Here is a 22939-nt window from a genome sequence, read left to right as displayed (position 1 = left end):
CATGCTATTTTTAGCCATTTGCTTGTGCAGCCTCAGCCCTGATGTGACGCCGGTGCAGCCCAAGCACATGGGTCAAACGGGCACTCCAAGTGCTCATTATTATACAGCAAAGTATTCTATCATTTGCCTTCTTCACTGTCTTTTCAGACATGTTTTTTTTTAATCACTTCAGAATAAACCCAGACATTTTCATAATTCTTTAAATCTGGTCTATTATCCTAGAAGCCTTGGGCAGGAGTGTACAGAAGAAAACCAACCCTTAGCTTGTATTCAAACACAATTCCATGCACTGCTTGAAAAAGCAAATGAAGAATATTTGTTAACTATAATAGTCTTCCAGCAATTTTATTAATGATTCTGTCCTGTGCCCAAAGACAAACCTGGAATCCCCATGGATTTCAGTGGCCACAGGGTGGGATCCCTGGTCAGCCTGGTGCAGCTCAGAGGGTGGTGGGACACATACAACAGCAGCTTCTCCTGTGTGCAGACACTCCTGCAGCTCGCTCCAGGCTCTGGCAGCTCCCTCTGCCTCCAGCAATCCCTTTTTCAAAACCAACCCATCGGCCTCCCCAGGCAGCAGAACTTCCCCACTCACAGTGGCATGGCTGCCCTCACTCCCTCCCCACAGCATCCTCACACACCAAAACTCCCCTGGTCCTCCTCAATCCAGGCACTTTTCCCATTTAAACACACCCACCAGAGCACACACTGCACTCAGAAATGCCAGAGCAGCTGTCCCTCCTGAGAGCTGGGAACGGGTGCTGCAGAGTACTGGGGCATGAGGACAACCTGCCTGCTGCCCTTCCAGCACAGCCCAGCTGGGATGTTCCTCATCTCCCACCTGGGGAACTTCCCTGCCCCTTCCCCAGCACACTGTGCCCTCTGCCAGCCCCCTGCCTTCAAGCCCCAACAGTCTGCAAACACTTAGATCTTTCCAGCAGGAATTACATCTCTGCTAAGCAGGGCTCCAAAGCCACTGCTCCAGTGAGTGCTAAATTAAACCAGGGTTCCCAGGAAACAGGGTTCAGCAAGCACTCCACACGAGAACTCCAGCAATTACTGTGCACTTCCCAACTAACAGGTGAGGAGCTACAATTCATTCAAGAGAAAGTGAAAGTAATCTTTCTTTCCCCTTTTTAGAAGCTGGTTGGGATGGAGATCCACACAAAACCCACAAACACTCGGAAAACCACAGTGCTCCCACCTGCCATGAATAATGAAATTACAGCTTTTGGGTACTGGCATCCTGATCATTTTGTGGGGTGAGCCCTGCATATGCAGGAGTTAAAACTGGACATATTATTTGTCCATCACGTGTTCCTGATCCCAGCTGCACTAAGAGTATTTGTAAATTAAGTTTTAAACAGATCCATCCTATGCACAGTTATTTTGAAGTGCTGATGCACTTTTCAAACGAAGCAAAAAAGGAGAAGGAAAAAAGCAAGCAAGGAAGGGAACATTAGGTATTATGCCTATGCCTGGTGCTCTGTGAGTAAATAAGAATGGAAAAAGTAAGATCAGCAACTCCAACCCCTGGATAAACCCCTTGCTGTCACTCTTCTAGATTTTTATGGTCACTTTGAAAAAGTGCAGCTGAAGTCTCAAGGATCCCATCTGTCACTTTTGGGAGAAGATTTCACGTGACACATTTGATTCAACATTTTCAAAACCCCCGAAATAATGCACAGAGTAGAACTAACTGTAAAGTAACTTACCTTTGATTTTTTGTTCAATGGCCTAGAACAAGAAAAAAGAAGTGTCAGTGATTTGTGCAGATAAGAGAGAAACCACAGTACACGTGCCACTTCATAAAGCAACATTAGCTTTTGACTTTCCTCTTTTTAAATGATTTCAAGTTATTTAATTATCTACTTCAGAAGCCTTTTTCTAACCAACCCAGGCCTATTATTCCTTATGTTTAAAAAGCTGTTTAAATGTTACAGAAGACAAAATTAATTTGAAAGATAACTACATGAAACAGACCGAATTAAACTTGCAAATTAAGATGTTTTAAGTGAGTTAAAAACTGTGCCTGGAAGCAAAGAGCTGCCACCACTTTTATTGCAGAACAGGGCAGGGAAGGGGGAGTGACCTGGAAATGGAAAATTAAGAGAGCAAATGCCAAAGCTTCAAGTCTTTCATTTGCAAGATTCAATGGGTTAAACCTGTGATATGGCCAAGATGAGAGATCTATTTGAATAAAATAGATACCTCTAAATAACTGACAGCACATTTAAATTTAAAACATTAAATTAATAAGAAAACAGTTGTTTTTACTAGTGATGAAACAAGTCACCTCCAAGCACAGGGGTTTAATCTCAGTGCTCCACATACCTTTTTTTGAGCAGCTTCCTTCTTCTTCTTGTCTTCTTTTCTCTTTTTCCTTTCTTCCATCAACTGTTCTTCCTCTTCTTGCACTAAATCCCTGAACCACACAGTTTGTAATTAACTCTCCCAAAATACAATCTGTACACACTTAGATTCATTTTAGAACAATTATTTCACAGTGACACAAAAGGAACTGGGGAATTTTGCTTCTAATTGGATCCTATTTCTACAGGGACTGTCCCTCAGTGCAAGCCACCAGTGACAGGACTTCAGGCAGACGCGGTGTCAAGCTACATGCAAAGAGTTCTTCCTTCCAATGCTTATAATGGAGGCTTAGACTTGAATTTGGTTCAAAAGCCAACAAATTCAGATGTTATTTAATCTCTCCCTGAACTGGTGTGACTGAGCTCTGGCACATCCCAGCCTAAGCCACACACACCCAGCTCCCCCATCCCAAAGCCCTGTGCAGGACCCCCAGGGTGTGGGCAGGGACAGACCACAGCTGGCACCAGCAGGGCCACTGCAGAGCTTCCTGACGAGAAACAAAACCGTAACTTGTCAGAAGTGAAACCAAAACTTGGGATGTTAATTAATGTCACTCAATACACAGAATTTCTGCTCAAACCAAGGCTGAGCACCAAGAGCACTGAAAAAGAGCTAACAGTGTCAATATGGGGCAGTGACTACATGGTTTGGATCTGCCTCGAAACACTGAGCTGGCTCCTTTTTCACCACAAACCACCCATAAACTTCCAGTTTTAAATAAGATAGTTTGGTGTCTGTCAGAAGCAATGCAAATCGAATCTATTAAACCACAAGACAGTCCACAGGTACTAAAACTTTCATTACTTTTTTAGGTATATAAACAACCAGTTAATTCTGGTTTTAACTTGAAATTTAATTTTAACTCAGCTCAACTTCCTTTCAAAGTGAGTCCAGGCATCAGCCTCCACTGACCAAATTCTGGCTTCTAAGATTTTTCTAATAACAGAAAGCAGGTACTAGTTAATTTTTTAAAGAAAGAATGGCTTCTGACGTGCCAAGGTATGCAAAATAATTACCCAAAAGTGTTATTTCTGAGACCCCCATGCACTGCCAGAGGAATCACAACCCATCAAACACAGTGTGGCTGTTTTGCATTTTATCACAGCTTCATCAGCTGCCTGCAAGACCCACTGAGGACAGTCTCACAGCAAAAGCAATCTTGCATGTACAATTAGGTCTCAAAAATTACTTCATGGACAACTGAGAGGTCAGATACCTAACTACAGGAACAATTCCAGGTGGCCAGTTTCATTCAGAGCAATCCCTGGCTCCTGTGCAGGTCTGAGGGGATGATTAACCTGCAGTGACATCCATGCTCTGCAGAGGTGACTCTTCAGTCAGTTTTGGCCCTCGCTGTCACACCCTGGGCATTTGGAACCACAGGCATGTTGGTGACACTGACCCTCAGTTTGGGTTAATTTGGGACAGTCCAAATTTTAACAGGCAATTTGAACTGGAGAAAAACAGGAAACAGCTCCTATAGATGCCAGCTCCTTCCTGACACGAAACCCAGCTCATGCACAGCTCCTTCCATTCAGAGCAGAACCACTGGTTTTCTCCTTGGGATCTCAGTGCTGGGCTCACCTCTGACTGCCTGCTGGGGCTACAGCTGAGTTACAGCACCTACAATAACCTGGGCAGAGTTCTAGGAGCTAAGACCGCCACCAGCACTTGCTTTGTATAACAAATTTCAGTCTGTCACATGCCAAAACTGCATTAACTGAAAAATCATTCTGCTTTTAGAAGAAAGCTGTAGCATGTTCAAGAGCAAGCATAATGTAAAGCAGTATTTTCACAGGAAAAAAAAAAAAAACCTCATCAATCCTGCTACAGTTAAATCAACTCAATTACATTTCATCTTGGGAATACAGATGCTAACAACTAACATACCAATACCTCTGGAATATTCTACCACAGCATCGTTGGGTTTTTTTCACACAGCAACTACAGAACTCCTAAACTCTGACACTGTGCTCATTCAATTTTTATCTTTCTAAGACAAACAGATTTTAGATTACAAAACTAGCTTAGGAGACATAAAACCCCCCTATGATTAGGACCAGGACTCCAGGTATTCTCTAGATGAAAAACATTGACCTATAGTTCATTATAAGTTTTTAAGAGTATTAATTACCACTGTAACATCAAATCTCAGAGCAAAACTAACCCAAAGGGCACAACTAAACTGCAGCAGCAAAGCCCTTCCTGTCCCTGCCCTTCCCTGAAAACTTAACCCTTCAAGTAAGACAGGCCTGAGACAAAAATTCACATTTGCCTATTAAGTCACCAGTCTCAGGCAGAACAGCTGTATTTCCACTTCTGACAGCTGGAAGCACGAGTCTCCTTTACCCCTCCCAACACACAAATCCACGGCCCCCTCACCAGACAGAAACGATGGGATTGGTGCCTCTGACTCCAACCTCTGTTAGAACATGTAACAAAGAAGTTCCATTTCTGATGCTGCTCCTTGAGGAACAGAAGTGGAAGGTGGCACTTCCCATTTGTCACCTGGGACTAGGAGCTCCCTGCTCCTGAGGACAAACCAGCAGCAGCCCCACGGTCCCTTACAGCACATGGACCAGCCTCGTGGTGACAACACAAGGTCAGAAAATTAACAAGTGACTTTGCTGGGCTTTTCCCTACACCTGGGAGACTCAATCCGTCAGTCTTGTGTGGCCAAAGTGTTTGCAGCAGCACGCTGGTGTGCCAGGTGGCCGAGGAAAAGCAAGGAGGGAGCATTCCGATTGATAACGTGAATATATAAACAGGAATCCTGTGATTTCCCGTCAGACATCCAACCTCCACCAGAACACACAGGCAGTGTCCTTCTCCTCCTGCGTAACGGGATTAGCCTGCTCAAGGTTAAATGGCCTTAGCAGAAATGCAAACCGTATTTTTCAATTTAGATCAAGTGAAAATAAAACACCCCGGCAATAGGAAATCCACATCGGAGGCAGAACAAAGGCCTCTGGTTTCAACAGCTTAACTTGAAAGGTGCTTTATTTTCAAGTGAGGTAAAATGAAAATGGATCTTGATCTCAGGAGAGACTGTACATTTGATGGCTCTGAGGATGGGCCAAGGAGAAGCTGCTGTTATCTGTGTAAATTTAAGCAGACCGAGGGTCAGATAAATATTTACCGTTATTCATTTAACAGCAAATTTTTGTTCCAATTGTGTACCCCAGCACAATTCTTCTTCGTATACAGGGGGAAAAACAACAAACTACTAAAACGGTTTCTTCAATTAAGCTATTAAAAAAAAAAACCCACTAACTTTTTAGTCTTCTAAGACAGGTTATCAAGACAGTACAAGGCATTTCATTTTTGTATGGCTTGATGTGTTATTTGGCTTCTGAAGTGGAAAAAGCTGTCATGCTCAAACTGCAAACATTTCAGGTAACAGCTGTATCAAAACATGCTTCACTTATTACTTCTTGTAAAAAGGAGTACTATTAATCTTTAATTTCTAAAGCTCCACCTTAGCATTGTAAAAATACCTGAGCTTAAATAGACACACTTAACCTTTATTCTTACGTTGCAGAAGAGCAAAATCAAGTTCACCTGTATTTCCCCTGGCAGCCAGGCTGAGGATGTAGTAATTAAGGTTTGTGCAGCTTTGCTATCTTTGCTGTTACAATATTTCAAAGGGCAACATGTTTTGCCACAATAAAAACAAAATTCCACCTCCAAACTGAGGAAATGAGGGTTACAAGAATGGTGAGCCCCCATCACTAGAGGGATGAACAGAGGTATGGAGCAAAGATACAAGTAAGAATTAGAAATTATTATACACAGCAGTCTCTGAAACCAATGTAGAATTTCCAGTGATGGATGTATTAAAAATCTTTTTTTTTTTGAAAATAAAAAAATAAATCAATCCTTTCTACCATTTGCTCTTCTTCTAGTTTTAAATTAACTTGCAGTGCTACAGGTGGAACACTGCCAGGTATCTACAGGTAAGTATCAGGGATTGAAAGATCTTTAACAATTCTGCAAAGACAGCACCACGTGTTCAACCTACAGCTGATCTTCTACAGACTTTCAAATGTTGCTGAGGCTGATAAATCTTCTGTATTCTGACCTGCAAGTTCCTTCATCTTCCAGTTTTTTGAAATGACACAATTACATAAAATTGCCAATGAAAGTGATTTCTCAGGTTCTGTAAAAACCAACAGCTAGCTTTCCTACTCACCAGCATTCCACAAAAATCAATTATAAAACATGTATTTTGATTAAAATGGGATCCCACAGTTCCTTTATCGATGCCATCCACAAAACAGCACACTACACCAAAGGAGCACTTGGAGTTTACGGAATAGACACCAGTACTCTGAAGTTAACAAAACAATCCAACAAACCCTGCCAGTGCCTCAGATGGAAAAGCTCTGGCACCTGAACCCACCCAGCGTGTTCCTCAGAGCACTGAGAGCCTCAGGCAGTGAGAACAAAACAAACCCACTCATTTCCAGACGTGTGTGTGTGTGTTCTTTCCAGCTATTAACAGAGAGGAGAGGTACTGCCAAACTAAAAACTGGGGAAAAAATACTTCAATGAATAATTAATTAGTAAATGTGTATCAGCTACTTTCTTTTTTGCTTTTAAATACCTCAGTCTTTAAATTACCACTCTAAAAGTGAAGCAGCAGAACTCTACCTACCATGTCTGCCACTACCAATTACCTGGAACCCACTCAGCTTTCCCATTTCCCTAATACAGAAGCTGGCTCATCAGAATGATGCTCCCAAATACCAGGACTACAAATGGACCACAATTCTGGAATATTTGTGTTAGTTCTGCCCTTGAGCTCCATCCAAGATGTTCACTGCTACAAAAGCAGAAAAAGGAGAGATCTCTTTCCCAGAAGTTTATCATCCAGCTACACTAGACTCCAGCAGCAGCCATAAACAATCCCTATCTCCCTGTAACAAATGAGGAGCCCAGGAAGGCAGATTAAACTGCTCCTCCATAACCAACTTCTCAAACCCAGCACCAGCCCCAGGCTGCTGCAGTGTCCCTGGGCTGCTGTGACACCCAAACACCACAGGGACCACCTGCAACCCTGTACAGCCTCTAAAGGTGGCTGTGCAGGAGAAAGGGATGTGTCATTTTACCCGAGTATCTGTAAAGGTCTTTGAAAGCATGAACAGAATGTTTTCTCCACAATAAACCCTTCCCATTACGCAGCAGATATCTCTCCGTAAGAAGTTTATCAGGAAAAGGACCCGCCCCCAGAAACCCAACAGAAAATCAAATGCTTACACATCAACAGAAACAACTACATTTCTGCCTGGTTTTATCTGTCTCTATCACTGAGCCAGCTCTATGTTTTCCCTGCAGCAGATGAGAAAACTATCACAGAAATATGGTGGTTATTGTTCCATGAAAGCGTAAAAATCAATTGTACAGCAGTAACTTTACAGAGTACATGGATGAAATCTAGAGGTGAGAAGTTTGCTCTTCCAAAACATGGCCAGCCTGCAGCCAAGGTGGGCAGAATCACAGGTGGATGGAAGCAATGGAGACTCTTCCCTATGGTTTGCATGCTTGTGAAGCAACAGTCAAACCCCTGGGTTTGGGAAAATGATTGTCAACATATTTCAGATATTTACCTTCTCTCAGTTCCACATAAATGAGGCAGGAAAGCCCTGTTTACCAAACAGAATTGAAAAGTTATTGCTTAAATCAGAAGAACTAAATGGTGACTTTCAGCAGTCCTGATTTTAACCAAATTTAACTCTTAGATTTCCCCAGTTAACAGCAGACAGCTCTTGTTGTGGCTGATGAGGTGACACTTCATTTGTAATATGATGTCACAGCAGTGTGCAATGGATTTATTTAGTGCAAGTCATGCACTAAGCTTATTTTTGAGACCAGGAATATTTGCACAGCACCAGGCATGTACAAATTTTAGAGAGAACACAGGGCCAAATGAGGATTCTTTTCCAAAAGGCCAGACAAGCCAAATGCTAATCCTGAGTGTAAAACAGGAATCACTCCAACTGGATAAGCAAGCTGCGCTCAAAGCTGTAATACTTATCCTATCACAAACCCACAGTCTAGGCCAATATTCCCAGTAAGATTAAAAAGTGTATTTGCTACCTATTAATTTATAGGTATAAACTCCAGAAGTGACTTTAGAACACACACAAAGCAAAGCCAGCGTCCCGTGGAGTTCACAGTCTACATCCACACTGTGAAATCTGAGATTAACATAAACTCCAGCACAGGTCTATGTACCTTCCCAGGAAAGGATATTTACTCTTTTATAGTTCGACTAGGTCCCTGCAAATTTAATAGGACTGTAAATAATGACATTGGAGGAAGAACGAGGGCTATCTGCTGAGCTCTACCCCAGTAAAACAATTAATCAGGTCTATCCAGTGCAGGCATGCCATGGTTTATCAGCTGTGTGCTCACACAGCCAAAGCTCCCTGGCTAAACATAAACCAGCTGGGGCATTAATGTGAACTTCAAACCAGTTCCAAATCTTTAAAATTAATAAAACATACTCCTCTGAGTCAGAGAGGCATGGGGACCCGTTCCATAGCAGAATTTACTCTCCAAGTCCTGAATTTTGGAAGTTCTGTAGTTTTCTTTCACTTCTCACTCACGGCACTGCCTGCCAGCATGACAAGATCTCTGCTAAGGTCATAAAAACGCGAAGATCTCCTGACTTACTAAGTCTGGCACCAAGTGCTGCTCTGAACTTAGCACTCTGTCACTCTGAATAACAGTTCTGAAATCACTTCTGGCACCGTGAATGCAGCGAGTCCCTGAACACTGATGGGTTAACAGCAACGTGCCAAAGGTACCTTAAAGGTTCCCAGGTACCCCAATTATTCCCTGTATTTCAACAACCACTCGAGAAAAATCATTCACACTTGAGTGTATTACCAAAAAAACAAAACAAAACAAAACAAAAAAAAAATACAAAAAAAACCCAACAACAACAACAAAGGAAGACAGGCAGTGAGAGCAGGGGGAAGCAAAGCAGTTTTCACAGTACAACCATAGCTCCGCCTGGAAGTTGGAGACTGCTGGGGCACAGCAAAAGAAGGGAAAAACCAGGGCACTAAACCTGAGATTCTATCAGCTGTACCCAAAGTTTGGGCACGTTTCAAATGGCCCCAGTGGAAATACCTTTAACAGATCACTAGCAAAAGGCCTTAAAAGTCTAACTGAAAACCCAAAAAGGAAGTAGGACTGAAGTTGAAAACAAAGAATGTAACCAATAGAGCAGATACCTGTGAGAAAGTCACCTGACCAAAAACAAACGGTGCAGAAGAAACTACTTAAATACAAAAGTGATACACATTATGGCACAGAATTCCTACTTCAACATGACTCTGAACTCCCAAGTTAAGGAGTTAACTCCCGAGCCCATTCTATTAAGTTCTTGTTCTAAAATCTACACGTAAACAGGAAATTCACCAGCTAACTCTTCATGGCAAAAGAGGCAGAGCCAGTAGTTACTTGGCAACACAGAGTTTATTCCAGTTCTTGCCACAACTGTCTTGCTTCGAAACAATATTTGGCTGAAGTGTATAAGAAAACCCCAAAACCTTCATCAATTTTTCAGTTATTGTTAGGTACTACAACTTAGTGCAGAAAAGTTATTTTTCTCTTCAAAAACCTCCTCTATTAAAGAAACTGTATTAAACATCTTAAGTTGTTGCACACACACACACACACACACACACAAAAAAACAGCTAAAAAGGTGTTTAGACTACGGAATTAACTAAGTTTGCAGACATTTCTCCACGCAATAGAGAACGTTTTCAAATTCAGAGGTTTTTTTTATCCTTACAATTAACAAGAGATTAAAGCTTGCGATAAAGCCCACAACTATTCCCAGCCCTAGGCCACCTTTCCATCTAAACTGTGGGAGGGAATTTAAATGAGTCTCTTACCTGCTTAGTTTTCTTTCGACTTCTTTGGTAGCTTTAGCTTCCAATTCTCTGGAACAGAAAGTGGTATTGGTTTCCATGTCAACAGCAATGCAGCACGAAAATAAAACGGGTGCGGGTCAGGATGCACAGGGATCTCCAGGTGGGCTTGGCCAGGAGGGAAGGGGGAGAGCAGGGATCGCCCGGGGACCCGGCAGGTGTCCCCGGGGATGGCGAGGGGAGCGGGATCTGCCACCCCGAGAGCTCCCATGTGTGCCCCGAGAGCTCCGGTGTGTGTCCCGAGAGCTCCGGTGTGTGCCCCGAGAGCTCCGGTGTGTGCCCCGAGAGCCCCGGTGTGTGCCCCGAGGGCTCCGGTGTGTGACCCGAGAGTCCCGGTGTGTGACCCGAGAGCCCCGGTGTGTGTCCCGAGAGCCCCGGTGTGTGCTCCGAGGGCTCCGGTGTGTGCCCCGGTGTGTGCCCCGAGAGCCCCGGTGTGTGCCCCGAGGGCTCCGGTGTGTGACCCGAGGGCTCCGGTGTGTGCCCCGGTGCGTGCCCCGAGGGCTCCGGTGTGCGCCCCGGCAGCATCACCGCTGCCCCCCGCACCTGCCGGCCCCGCCGCCGCATCTGCCCCCGGCCCTGTGCCCCGCACCCATCCCCGTGTGCCCTCCCTGCGCTCCACCGCCTCAAGGACTTTGGGGAAAACAATTCTGCTGCATCACTTCAGCCCGCGGACGCGGTTCCAGCGCAGCACTGGGACTGCCCGTGCCCGCACCGGGACGCTCCGTGCCGCACCGCGACTCGCCGTGCCCGCACCGGGACTGCCCGTGCCGCACCGGGACGCTCCGTGCCGCACCGGGACTGCCCGTGCCCGCACCGGGACGCTCCGTACCGCACCGGGACTGCCCGTGCCCGCACCGGGACGCTCCGTACCGCACCGGGACGCTCCGTACCGCACCGGGACTCCCCGTGCCCGCACCAGGACTCCCCGTGCCCGCACCGGGACGCTCCGTACCGCACGGGCGGCCGCGGGCGCTGCCGGCCCCGCAGGAGCGAACTCCGCGCTGGGGAGGGCAGGGATCGGCCCGGCCCGGCCCGGCCCGGGGGGGAACGGGGCACATCGCTCCGTGCGGGGGCCGTGACCCCTCCGGGCGGCCCCGCCGCCGGCGCCGCTCCCGCGGGGAGCCCGATCCCACCGGCTGCGGCTCCGCGGGGCTTCCCCCGCCGCCCGGCCCATCCCCGCCCGGCCCGGCCCGGCCCGGCGCCGCCCGCCCCGGTACCTCATGTATGTAAAGTGCTCGGAGTCCGTCCCGGAGGCTGCGGCGCGGGCCCGGCGCGGCCGGCGGCTCTAGGCGGGCTGAGCCCGGCGCTGCGGAGCGGGAGGGCCCGGCAGCTGCAGCCGCAGCTCCGCCGCCATTTCCTGCCGCCGCCGCCGCCCGCCCCGCGCGCAGGAAGCGAACCCGCCCCGGCCGCGCTTCCGGGGCGCCCGGCGGGGGGAGCGGGGCCGGGAACGGGGCAGGGAGCGGGGCCGGAGCGGGGGGAGCGGGAACGGGGGGAGCGGGGCCGGGAAAGTAGGGAGCGGGAGCGGGGCAGGAAGCGGGGCCGAGGCCGGGAGCGGGACCGGGGGGAGCGGGACCGGGGGGAGCGGGGCTGGGACCGGGAGCGGGAGCGGGGCTCCCCGGCGGGCAGGCAGCGGGGCCCCGAGGCCGGGCCACGCCGCTCCTGCGAGGTGGGAGCGCGGGAGCTCGGGCCGGGGTCCCGCCGGGGTCCCGGAGTCACAGAACCATCACTTCCCCTGCGGCTGTGCCGGGGGGGGTTGGGCTGGAGAGCAGGGAAAGGTTCTTCCCCAGAGGTGCTGGCACTGCCCAGGCTCCCCAGGGAATGGGCACGGCCCCGAGGCTGCCGAGCTCCGGGGGTGTTTGGACACCACTCCAGGGATGCCCAGGGTGGGGTTGTTGGGCTGTCCTGCACAGCCAGGAGTTGGACTGGATCATCCATGGGGCCCCTTCCAGCTCAGGAGATTCTGTTATTCTGTGATCAAGGTTGGAAGAGACCTTCAAGATCATCCAATCCAACCTTCCACCAGCACTGCCACCGTAACCCCTAAACCCCAAAACTACATCACCCAGTGCCAGATCAGACACCTCTCAAACTGCCAAGGATGGGACTCCACCACCTCCCTGGGCAGCCGCTTCCAAAGCCTGACCACCTGAAAAGTAAAAAAAAAAAAAAAAAAAAAATCTAATATCTAATCTGAACCTCCCGTGTCTCAGTTTAGGGCCATGTCTTCCTGTCCTCCGTCTGCAGCACGGTAGAGGAGGTGACCTCACCTCACCACACCCTCCTGGCTGGGGAGTTGTGGGAAGCGATGAGGTCCCACACACCGGTGCACTCTTTAGTTATCCCACTCACACACAGAAATTCCAGGCACTGTCCCATCAAGCACCCTCAGCAGAACGCAGTCGTTCCCCAGGCAATGCAGGACAAGGCACAGATGGACATAAGATCCATTTCCATGTGTGTTTTCCCTGTGTGTGGCTCTCCCAGGGTGCTGTTGTGTGCCAGCTCTATGCCAAGCTTGGGGCATCAATAACTGGCAGATTAAAGAAGTTAATGTCTAAATAACCAAAACAGACACTTCTCCCAACCTTCCGCTGACTGTTTGGTTGAGGGAGGGAATAGAAAAGTCCCCAGCACTGGCAAACTTGGTGAGAGATTGATGTATGTGAATGTGGAGCTTAATCCAAAACACACAGAGATACTTCAAATAGAGCAAATGAAGAGTGAGCAGTACATGAGCCACACTCTGTTACTGCACTAGGCTTCAATAACAATATCCCAGAAACTAGGAAAATCAAGGCAAAGGACAGGACAGGATAAGGGATTAGAATTGAGCGCAGTAATGTCAGGAACAAGGGAGGTGGACAAGAATTCCCAGTACATGGTTCTGTGTCTGACAAGCACTCCCAACCAAGGTTTGGTTGGCGTGGGGAAGTTCTTGCTCTCTCCTTGCCTCCAGCTGCACATTGGCATGAGCATTTTCCAGCCCAGTTTCAGCTGGCCTTTACCATTCTTGCCAATGCTGGTGAGAGAAGGAATGCTGTTTGATTCCTCTGTGGGACAAACAGATGCCCTGGGCACATGAGCCGTTGTCCCTGGAAATTTGCTGCAGAATCCACTGTCTTTCTGCCAGCATGAACGAAGTACAGTGTTTTTCAGCTGAGGAAGATCCTACAGTATTAGAGGCGAGGTTTATGACAACGCAGGGTAGCTGGTGAGTGTATTTTTGTCCTTAGAGGCTCAGTAATGCAGAGTGCATCGCTGTGAGCTGAACAGGCACAGCCATAAAGTGACAGTTTGAAATCAGTTTCTCAGTGTCTTGTAATAACTTGTAAGTTAATTTGGTCTTGTTTATTTTTCTCCATATGAAAAAGTTTGGACTGTCATGTAATTGTGTGTAACTGAAAGCCATTATTTCCTGAAGTGTGACTCAGCTCTCTCTCACTGCTCCATTCACAGCAGCCCTGTTTCATGTCTCTTTGGAGGCACTACACGTGGTGTAGGAGGGCTGCTGTTAAGTCTGTCCTCAGTTGGGAAGGCTGATGAATTCATTATGTACTCCTGTTATGTCAGTTTGTTAACTCTATTGTGCCACTGTCAATAAAATTCATAGTCAAGGTCTGCAGCTTTCTTAATATTTTAGGTTGTTCTCTAATGTTATTTATGCACGTGCTCCTAGCAACTCCTCTTCAGTAGTGGATTTCTTTCTGCATGTAAGTGCTGCAGCTGGCTATACAGCATCAGCAAAGCCTCTCACCCTCACAAGTAACACTGCTCAGCTGAGTTCTGACACGTATGAAACTGGTGAATTCCTGGGAAATGTAGGAGTCCCCAAATAAGAAGAATGTTTTCTTCTGGGAGGAACCAGCAGATTGAGCTTCACCCCTGCAAAAGCCCATCATCCAATGCTGTTGTACTGGGTGCTGGCTGGAAGCAGCACTCAGATGTTAACCACTCCTGGTTTCAGCCTTAATATGTGCTGAGTGTAGAGTTATTTGGGAACTGAGGTTCTGGAGGACCTTCACTTCTGCTTACTACAGTTCTGTGGTTTGTTCTTTGTCTCTTGGTGCTCTCTGAAGCTTGGACCTCTCGACTTCTTTGCTAAGGCCCCAGATTCTGACTCTGCCAGCAAAGAGGGAGAAAACACCTCTGTGCATAAAATGATGTTCATAACCTCCTGGCTTGTGAGCTGCTTTCACCTTGAAGGGTAGATAAATCCTTAACCCCCATCTGTGAAATGTCAGTGCTTCTCCTCCTCATGGGATCCCTGTCCCCAGGAACCCCCGTGCTCCTGGATGGGAAGGAACATTCTGGGCAGGGCAGGGAGGAACCAGCTCATGCTGCTCCCTCCTCACCCTGGCACTGCTGTCCTTCCCTGATGTGAGTTTGAATGGCTCTGCAGCACTCTGGTCACACACAGCATTAGAAATTATAAATAATGGAGGCAACTCTTCAAGGGCAAACAAGCGGCCTGCATTCAGGCAGCTGGCGGGGATGGACCCGTGCAGTTACACTTTCACCACTGGGCAAACATGCCCTCCTGGGCAGTGATCCCCAAATACCCTCTCCCAGCAACAGCAGCCACCACCTGCACCCTGCCAGCCTGGCACACACACACACACACACACAAACACACACACACACACACACACACACACACACACGTCCTTCCATCGTCACATCCCCATTCACTTTTTAATTAGGATTTTGATATCATCAGAGCAAGAGAATAAACTGCAGGAGGCAGAGAAAACAGTTAAAGAGGAGCTGGCGCCATTTCAGTGTTCCCATCCCCTCCGCCCTTCCCCTTCAGCTGCAGTTTGCTCTCAAGGCAAAGGAAGCCGACATGTTAGAAAATACTTTCTGCTTCACGTCTGGGGAAAGCAGAGCTGGGGCTGTCTGGGGAGAAGCTGGGGCCTGGGGACGTGGAGAATTTGCTGTCAATAACTCACGGCCACTTGCTCCATTCAGAATCGTTACATGGAGCAGAGCCGCTGTCACCGGCAAAACAGATTGTTTGCAAAATTGCTCTTGACTTAAATAATCTAAATGAGCTGATTTGACAGACAAGAGAAAACAGTCTCCTTGTCAATGTGGTGGCTCTGTGTTCCTCTGCAAGGAGGCTCCTTTCTTTTTCATTGTAGACACTTTATTTAAGGATTTAAAAATAGCCCAGGTGACAGTAAGAGGCAGCAGTATAAAGGCACTGAACAGGCAGCACTTACTGATAAAACAATCCCTGCCCCAGAGCCTGTCAGTGCAGTCAGCTGGGCTGTGTGTTAGACAGCGACGTTTGGGGCTCTGAGGATCCTTAATTAGGCGAAAAACCCACAAATGACATAACTGGAAGTTGGTAGCAGAAAATGTTGGGCTTGCCTTCCAATCAGCCCTGAAAGCAGCTGGAAACAGACCTGGAAAGCAGCGAACACCACCCCGTGCTGGGGCCGGGGGTTACACAGCCAGTTTCGTTTCTCGGGCTGCAGCAGCAGTGGCGAACGGCCATGGGATCTGTGCCGGGGAGAACATTCCCTGCCTTTCCTCCGGGCCCCAGCGCCTTGGCAGCGCTCTCAGAGCAGGGCAGAGCGGGCACTTGGGGTTATTAAATGAGGATTTAATCCTACCCTTTAAATCAGCAAAAAAATTATCAAAGATAAAGGATTTCCCTGTGTTTTAAAGCCAGTCCAACTCGCATTCCCTGATCTGCGTTTGGGAAGGCTGCCAACTGCAAAATGGAATCGCTGAGCCTGGATTTTGCTCTGCATCCAGCCAATTACGGCAGCCTCGCGTCCCTGCGCTTGGAAGTGGTGCAGTACAAGAGACTGACAAGATCCAATCTTGATTTATTTACCAGAGCTGCATTGCACTTCCAAAGGGAATCACAGTGCTGGGATTTACTGCAGCCCGCCCCAGATCCCATGCTCCTCACTGCTCAGGGGTCAGTGAATATGGCCCAGTCCAAATCCCTCACAGGGGCTGGTGGGGGACCCCCAGCTCCACAGGTTACCCCAAGATGCTGCCACAGCAGTGGGTCCAGCCACTCTGGGCATCACCTGCCCTGTGGGTGGCTCAGCCGATTTGCCCACACAGTGTCAGCTGGCTCTGCACATGCTGGACTCCCTTCCGCGGCCACGGCTCTTTCTAGCTTGTTTCTAGGTTTTTGCTAACCAAAAATACAATTTCAAAAAGTAGTGAGGCATTTTTTGGAGAGCCCACAGAGCTAGAAACCACAAGCAAGAAGATACAGATGGTGTATGCAGGGTGCTTCCCCTCCTGTTCCTGCCCTCCAGTCTCAGTTATTGCAATGGCCTCATGCAAACGCTGACGGTCACAGAGGAAACAGCTTCCCCCACCTTCAGCCCAGATACACCCACGGCAGAGGACAAATCCGGCCCCCCGGGATTAACCCGGAATGGTGAACTGGTGAGAGAGACGTGAGCCGCTTCTCCAGAGAAAACTCCAGAGCCCCGGGAGGGGACCGGCAGCTCCTGGGGCCAGTTCGGGGGGCTGGGGCAGGGACTGCAGCCGGGCAGCCCTCACCTGCCCCGGGGCTGCACACCCTGTGCTCCTGTGTGCTGTCCTGGATCGTGTCCAACAGCACCGAGCCCTTCCTGATCAATGCTCATCGATCACCTCACTCACACCTGCCCTTTTGCAGATTAACGGGTTTCACCTGTTTCCTTTGTATTTCTCACTGAAATGGCACAAACAACTCCTGCTCTGCCGCAGACCAGCTCTTTTTGTGCCAGCACTATGCTCCGGTTTAGGCTTCAGAGAGTGATTTGTCTGCCGAGTTTCCTAATTATGGAGAATAAAATGGGGCCAGGACACACTTTATTGAGCAGCACCACAGACCACAGCAAGAGCTCTGGCAGTTTTTACCTCCTGGGACTGTCTCCAGGTGGGGAAGTGTCCTCATGCAAAGTCATGTCAGTGCTGCCAGGGTGGTTCTTCTGGCTGCTGTTGTGCCTAAGCACAGCTGGCACCTGCCGTGCTCTTTCTGTGGGAGCTGAACTCCTGCGCACCTGATCCTCCCAGTGGACTCAGCACTCCCTGTGCTCCCAGTTCTCCCAGTGCCCCCAGCTGCAGGCGCTGCAGTGCTGAGGTGGTTCCATCTCCCCGTAACGATGCAGTGAGTCCCTTAGGAGACTGTCTGAGGTTCAGCACCATGAAAGGCCCTTCCAGTGAGGCCCTCGAGATCAGCTCCTTGTGCCCCCTCCAGCTGCAGCCCTGCTTGGCACTGCCAGGCTGTGAGTGATGTGGCCCAAGGCTGGAGTTGGAGTTCCAGTCCCAGCAGCTCCCCCCAGCAGCAGGGCAGGACAAACTGCTGGATCACCTCCCCTCAGCTGCTGCCCCAGAACTGGCTGCCCAGCCCCTGCTGCCTTCCCAGATGTCTGTTTCAGAGGACAGGTTCTCCTGGAGACATTTTTTTTCTGGGCAAGGCTGACACACAGCTGCTGCTTCTGTCCTTAACAAAGTATTCAGTGTTCACCTGTTATCCTCTCCTTTCCCTCCTGCCTCACTCCATGCTCTGAGGGGTGCAGGGACGCCCTGGGGAGCACCAGGAGCTCAGCAATGACACTTCACAGCCCCTTTTTGTGTCCCCTCCTGGCTGCCTCCCTGCACCCTGGGGAAGGTGCCTGGAAACAGGAGTTCCCATAAACCTTCAATAATACACCTGTGGATGCACACACGTACTTTTGCCTTTGCACACTTGAGCAGATGTGTAACGTCATCCCTTCTTTGAAGCCTTGAACTCCCTGGAAGCAAGGATGGATATTGCAATTAATGGATTGCACTGCCTAGCAAGCTGGCTCTGCCCTGCCTCTGGCAGAGGTGGCAGTCACAGAGGGGAACAGGCAGTGAGCTCAAGCACAATCCCAGCTTTGGCCTTCGAGTTCATCCCAAGCACTTTTTTCCTCTGCCAGGGGCTGCAATCTCAACTGCTGTCTCAATTCAGCAGATCTGGCTGCCCCTAAGCCTGGAGGACAGGGCTGTGCTGAAAATGGCACATCTGACCGTGCAAGAAAATGTCAGCTGTGCCTGGGGAGGGGGAGAGCAGGGAAACGCCTGCCCCCACTTGCTGCTGCTGCCCGGCCGACGTGTGGCCGCTGGCACGGCCCCGTCCTGCTGCCCTCTGCCAGGCGATGTGCTCACACCAGCCCGGCTGGGGGAAGGAGCAGAGCGGGGAAACACAGTGTTCTCGCCCTGATTGAATCCCACGGATTTCTGAGCAGCTACTGCACCGATAAAACAAAGGCTGCTTTGAAATGGATGCCTGGCCTGGCCGGCTGCCAGCGCCAGGCGGGAGACAAAGGCTGGGAGTACAAATGCAGCGCTGGAAGTGGCGAGCCAAGGATGCTCTGCGGCAGGGAGAGCGCGTCGCCATGGAGACAAACCGGGGAGGAAAGGACCCGCACTGGGATGGACTGGGAGCCACCGGAGCCACGGGAACCATGGCAGCCGTGGAGCTGAGAGACAGAGGCACTGCGGGAGCCAGTAAACCCTGCAGAGAGGCTGGAGCAGGGGCTGGCTCTGTGCCACCCCAGCCCCGGGACCTGGCCTGACTAGGGGCAGGAATGGCATCTGTCAAGCAGACAGTGAAAATGAGGGGGGATCCACGGAGGAATTATCCTTCCCCTTCATTTCATTGATGCAAAAGCTGTCTAGGAGGGGGAAATACTGCTTTAATGAGTTCATGCGGGGGGCACAAACCCCTCAGCCGGCCTGGGCAATGGCACAGACACAGCAAACAGAGATCCCAGAGATTTCAGATCACCTGCAGCAGGATGTGCAGAATTATGCCATGAAAGGCTGGTGGTGACAAACACGATTTGTGTGCCTGATAGTGGTGCAGGGTCATTTGTCACTCAGAGAGCAGGAACTGCTCCTGGGTCCTGTCCCAATGGCTGGAGAGTGGGCCTGGATGGCCCTGTGTCCTGCCAGGATGATCTTGTGTCCTGCCAGGATAGCTCTGTGTCCTGCCAGGATGTAGGCTGAGGCACCAGCCAGGCAGGGAACCCCTGGGGTCCCCACTGTGGGTTGGAACACCACTTTGCCCTCACCTTCTGCCTGCCCATGGCCCACACCAGGCAGGAGCTAATGCCAGGGTAGTCTGATGTGATGTGGGGCACGCCAGGGCCACCCTGAGCTCACAGACAGCTCCATGACAGCAGCCACCACCAGAGCACGTGACAGCAGTGTACCAGGTCCCCACACCCTGTGCAGACCCTCAGGGAGGACCCTCCACCACTGGTAACTTGGAAGGGAACAGGAAAATCTGCTCCATATGCTCTCCATAAATCCCTTGTGGCTCTGCAGAGCACGAGAGGGAGTGGGAAGAAAACCATCATTTTTTAAGCCATGGGAGACACTCAGGTGCCACCACAGTGAGGGCTGTGTAAACAGCCAGGAAGACAGATTAGACACAACAGAGCTCACTGTCAGCACACGACAAATTATGCACCAAGGATAAGAATCCCCAGGGAGGCACTTCTCTAACAAATGACTTTTTGATCTCTGGCTTTAACAACTCGTCCCAAGCCATCACCTTCTGAATTAGGGAAAGGGAACCCATGACCTGCCCCATCAGTTCTGCAGAGGGTCAAGGAGGCAGAAATACAGCTGTGAGGAAGGTGATGGGGACAATTCCTGCACTTGCAGATTGACCACCAGGTAAAATTTTTACCAGCTTTACCACTGGTAAAAATGACCAGTGGGTTTCCTATTTCCAATACTGAATTGCTAAGCTCCCACAACCAGCCCCACGCTCTGTCTGATCCTGCCCCACAGGCTCTGCAGCACAGGGATGAACAGGAACAAAACCCAGCCAAGTGTCTGCACAGCAGAGCTGTACTGAAATCCTCCTGGCAGGCTGACATCCTCAGGTGGGTGTTTTTATATGAAAGTTAAGCCCATGCATCCCCTGCAAAGTGCTGGAGATCCCCACCCATTCCAGGGGGTGGCTGTGACTGCTCTGGCTCTGACACACACAGAGCCCTGTCCCCACCAAACCAATTACCAAACACCTGCTCCTGCCCTCTCAGCAGCAGCCTGTGATCGGCCATCCCTGGGTCTCACTTGTTCTGGTGAGCAACTAAAACTTAATTTATCTTATTTTAATGAAAGCTAAAAAAACCCTCAGTAGCCTTTGATTTCTCTCTTTGCTTTGCAGGGGGGAAAAAAAGGCCAGGAGGATAAAGGGACAGGAAGGAGAGAAAAGGCTTTGAGACAAACATGCACCAGCTCTGTTGGCTTTTATTTTATGTGTAGCCCTTTTCTTAAAAGAAATAATTACATTTCAAAACCTCCTTTCCCTGTTCTGAGCACTGCCTCTTTCCACATTAATGCTATTTGCATGCGCCATCTCCTCCCACCCTTCAATAATTTAAACCTTCATTTTTTATTCACTCAGTTGTCAGATTCATTTACATATCATATATCTATATTTAACACTGAATTTGCTCCCCTGTTTTCTTTCTTTTTTTTTTTTTTAAACAGGAAATAGATTTCCCTTCTAATTTAACCAGGTCTGGGGCAGGGCTGGCTGGGGGGAGCAGCAGAGGTGCAGTGGGGGCTGGAGGGGTGCTGGGGTCTCCTTTAGTGGGTGCAGCAGTGCTGGCAGGGGCTCAGCAGCCCCATGGCCAAACTCCATCAGCTCCAGGGAGCTCAAAGTGTGGCCTCCTCCCACATCCATGGAGAGAACTCAGGACGGGCCAGGGGATGACTCCAGGCTTTCCCCTCCAGTCCTTGCTGTGATCTTTCAGCTCTGCCTTTATTTGCAGTGCATTAGCAAAGGGGGAGGTTGCTGCCAGCACTGGGTGTGGCTGGGGGGCTGCCAGCATGGTGGGAGTGCAGCCCCACCGGGGCAAGAAACCTGTGCACAGGTGTCCTTCAGCCACCTCTGCCCTAAATCTGCCCAGAAAACCAAGGGAAATCACCCAATAAAGGTTCAGCTGACATTAGGGCCTCTCCACACAGCAGCATCTAGCAGCTCCTTGTGTTGGTGGCTGTGCCAGAGTCAGGACCAGCCCCTGCTGACCCTTTGGAGCAGAGTCTGCCCAGCAGCCACCCACCAGCACCAGGGAGGCAACGGGGAACACGACCCTGCTGCTGCAGGAGACCAGGAGCTGACACAAATACATGGCAGTGTGTGCTGGGGACCACCTGGGCCTGAGCAGGGGCCACTGAAAACAACGCTGCAGAGCCAGGCTGGACAAACCTGTCCCACTGTCTGCTCTGTCCCACAGGGGCAGTATCGTGGGAGTGAAGGGTTTCCTCTGTTCCACATGGGTAGGCTTAAGGCCCATGGAAAACAAATAGTATTAAAGGCTATTTGAAGGAGAGGGCATCAATGAGAAAGGGGTAAATCACAGAGCCAGTCACTGAGGAGAGGCTCAGGTCCCCCTCCCTCATTTTCCACATTACTAGAAAAAACAGTGAACTGATCTCCGACAAATGAGCCCTCTGGACCCAATTTTTCAAGTTAATGAGCTCCTCTTGCAGCACTTTCCCTGCACGGAGACTCCCAGCACCTACTCCTTGCCAGAGCTCCTAACGAGCAGAGCCGGCACATCCATCTCCAAGTGTGCTGAGGAGGGGCTGACACCTGGCACCAGCTGGGACAGGGATGCCCTCAGACCCAACCGGGCAGGCAGAGAGCCTGGAGCCCTGGCACTGCACCTGGGGACCTGCAGCAGCCTCAGAGGCACCCTGCTCCTCCCTAACCCCGGGGAGGCTTTGCCCAGAACGGTGGAGCTCTGCCAAGGATGCTCCAGGGCCCGGTGCCCACTGATGGTTTAAAAGCCCCGAGGGTTTGGTGGCAGCTGCCTCCTGGTTTAGCACGGGTGGCTCATCTGGCAGCCCCGGCACATTCCCAGCACATTCTGCCTCCCCCGGTCTCTCTGCATAAACCTCCAACTGAGCTGGAGTTTGCCGGGTTCAAAGTAAACTCTTGTTTCAGGAGGAAATTGCTTTCCTTGCTCCCAGAAACTGTTTGCAGTCCTGGATGGAAGATTTCCGAGGGATTTTAGTGTGTTATTAGAATTGTCCCTCACTCCTGCCCTTCCCCAGGCAGGAGGGGGGAGCTCAGGACGCGGCTCCAGCACGAGCAGAACTCCCCACTATTGCACTTAAATTAACAGGGAAGTTTTGGTAAATTGAAGACTAATTTTCTCTTGGGAACAGATCATTAAATTACAGAATACTAATGAAAATTTACAGCATCTGGAGAGAAGGTGGAGGGAGGGGGAGAGGGAGCAGTTTGTTGGTTTTCCTTTTTTTTCTGGCTGCAGCCAGAAGCAGGAGCTGCCACGTCCCAGCCCTGGAGCTGAGAGGCGATGGGCACATCCCGGGGGGTTTGAAGGACCAAAGACCCACCTGGGGGAAGGTGCAGTGAGGCCAGAGCAGCCCTCCTGCAGCCCCGGAGACCCTGAGAGAGGAAAGAGGAGAGGATGAGACCTTTCCATCCCCCAGCGCCAGCGCTGGGAGCTCGGCTCCTCCGTCCCCCCTGCTCGGCCCGGCTGCCCCGGGCTCCGGTGGGCTCGGGCAAGGCGGGGTCGGTCCCGGTGCCCATCGCCCCTCCCGGGGCTGTGGCAGCAGTACCCATCCATCGCCCTGGCAACCC

The 22939-nt window shown here is 50.1% G+C and overlaps 1 protein-coding gene across 3 annotated transcripts in view; it reads right to left on the bottom strand.

The window, feature by feature from the left end:
- The window catches only part of TNRC6A (trinucleotide repeat containing adaptor 6A), a 64640-nt gene that overhangs the window by 28681 nt on the left and 13020 nt on the right, over window positions 1-22939 (bottom strand). Inside the window, exons 1-5 of one of the 3 annotated variants that reach the window (XM_066198203.1) lie at window positions 11538-11706; window positions 10285-10332; window positions 7983-8018; window positions 2335-2425; window positions 1716-1737 (exon numbers count right to left, since the gene is read on the bottom strand). In XM_066198203.1, coding sequence (XP_066054300.1) covers window positions 1716-1737; window positions 2335-2425; window positions 7983-8018; window positions 10285-10332; window positions 11538-11542 — 202 coding nt within the window. In that variant the 5' untranslated portion in view covers window positions 11543-11706. Of the gene's footprint in view, window positions 1-1715; window positions 1738-2334; window positions 2426-7982; window positions 8019-10284; window positions 10333-11537; window positions 11707-22939 lie in introns of those variants that run through there. The other 2 variants (XM_066198202.1, XM_066198204.1) reach the window with 2 other exon arrangements.

Source organism: Chamaea fasciata, unplaced genomic scaffold (assembly GCF_029207755.1).
Source record: "Chamaea fasciata isolate MVZ Bird 193981 ecotype frontalis unplaced genomic scaffold, bChaFas1.0.hap1 SCAF_16, whole genome shotgun sequence".
In the NCBI taxonomy this organism is placed as follows: Eukaryota; Metazoa; Chordata; class Aves; order Passeriformes; family Sylviidae; genus Chamaea; species Chamaea fasciata.
The sequence above is the reverse complement of the archived record's forward strand: the minus strand, read 5'-3'. Positions and strand labels throughout refer to the sequence as shown.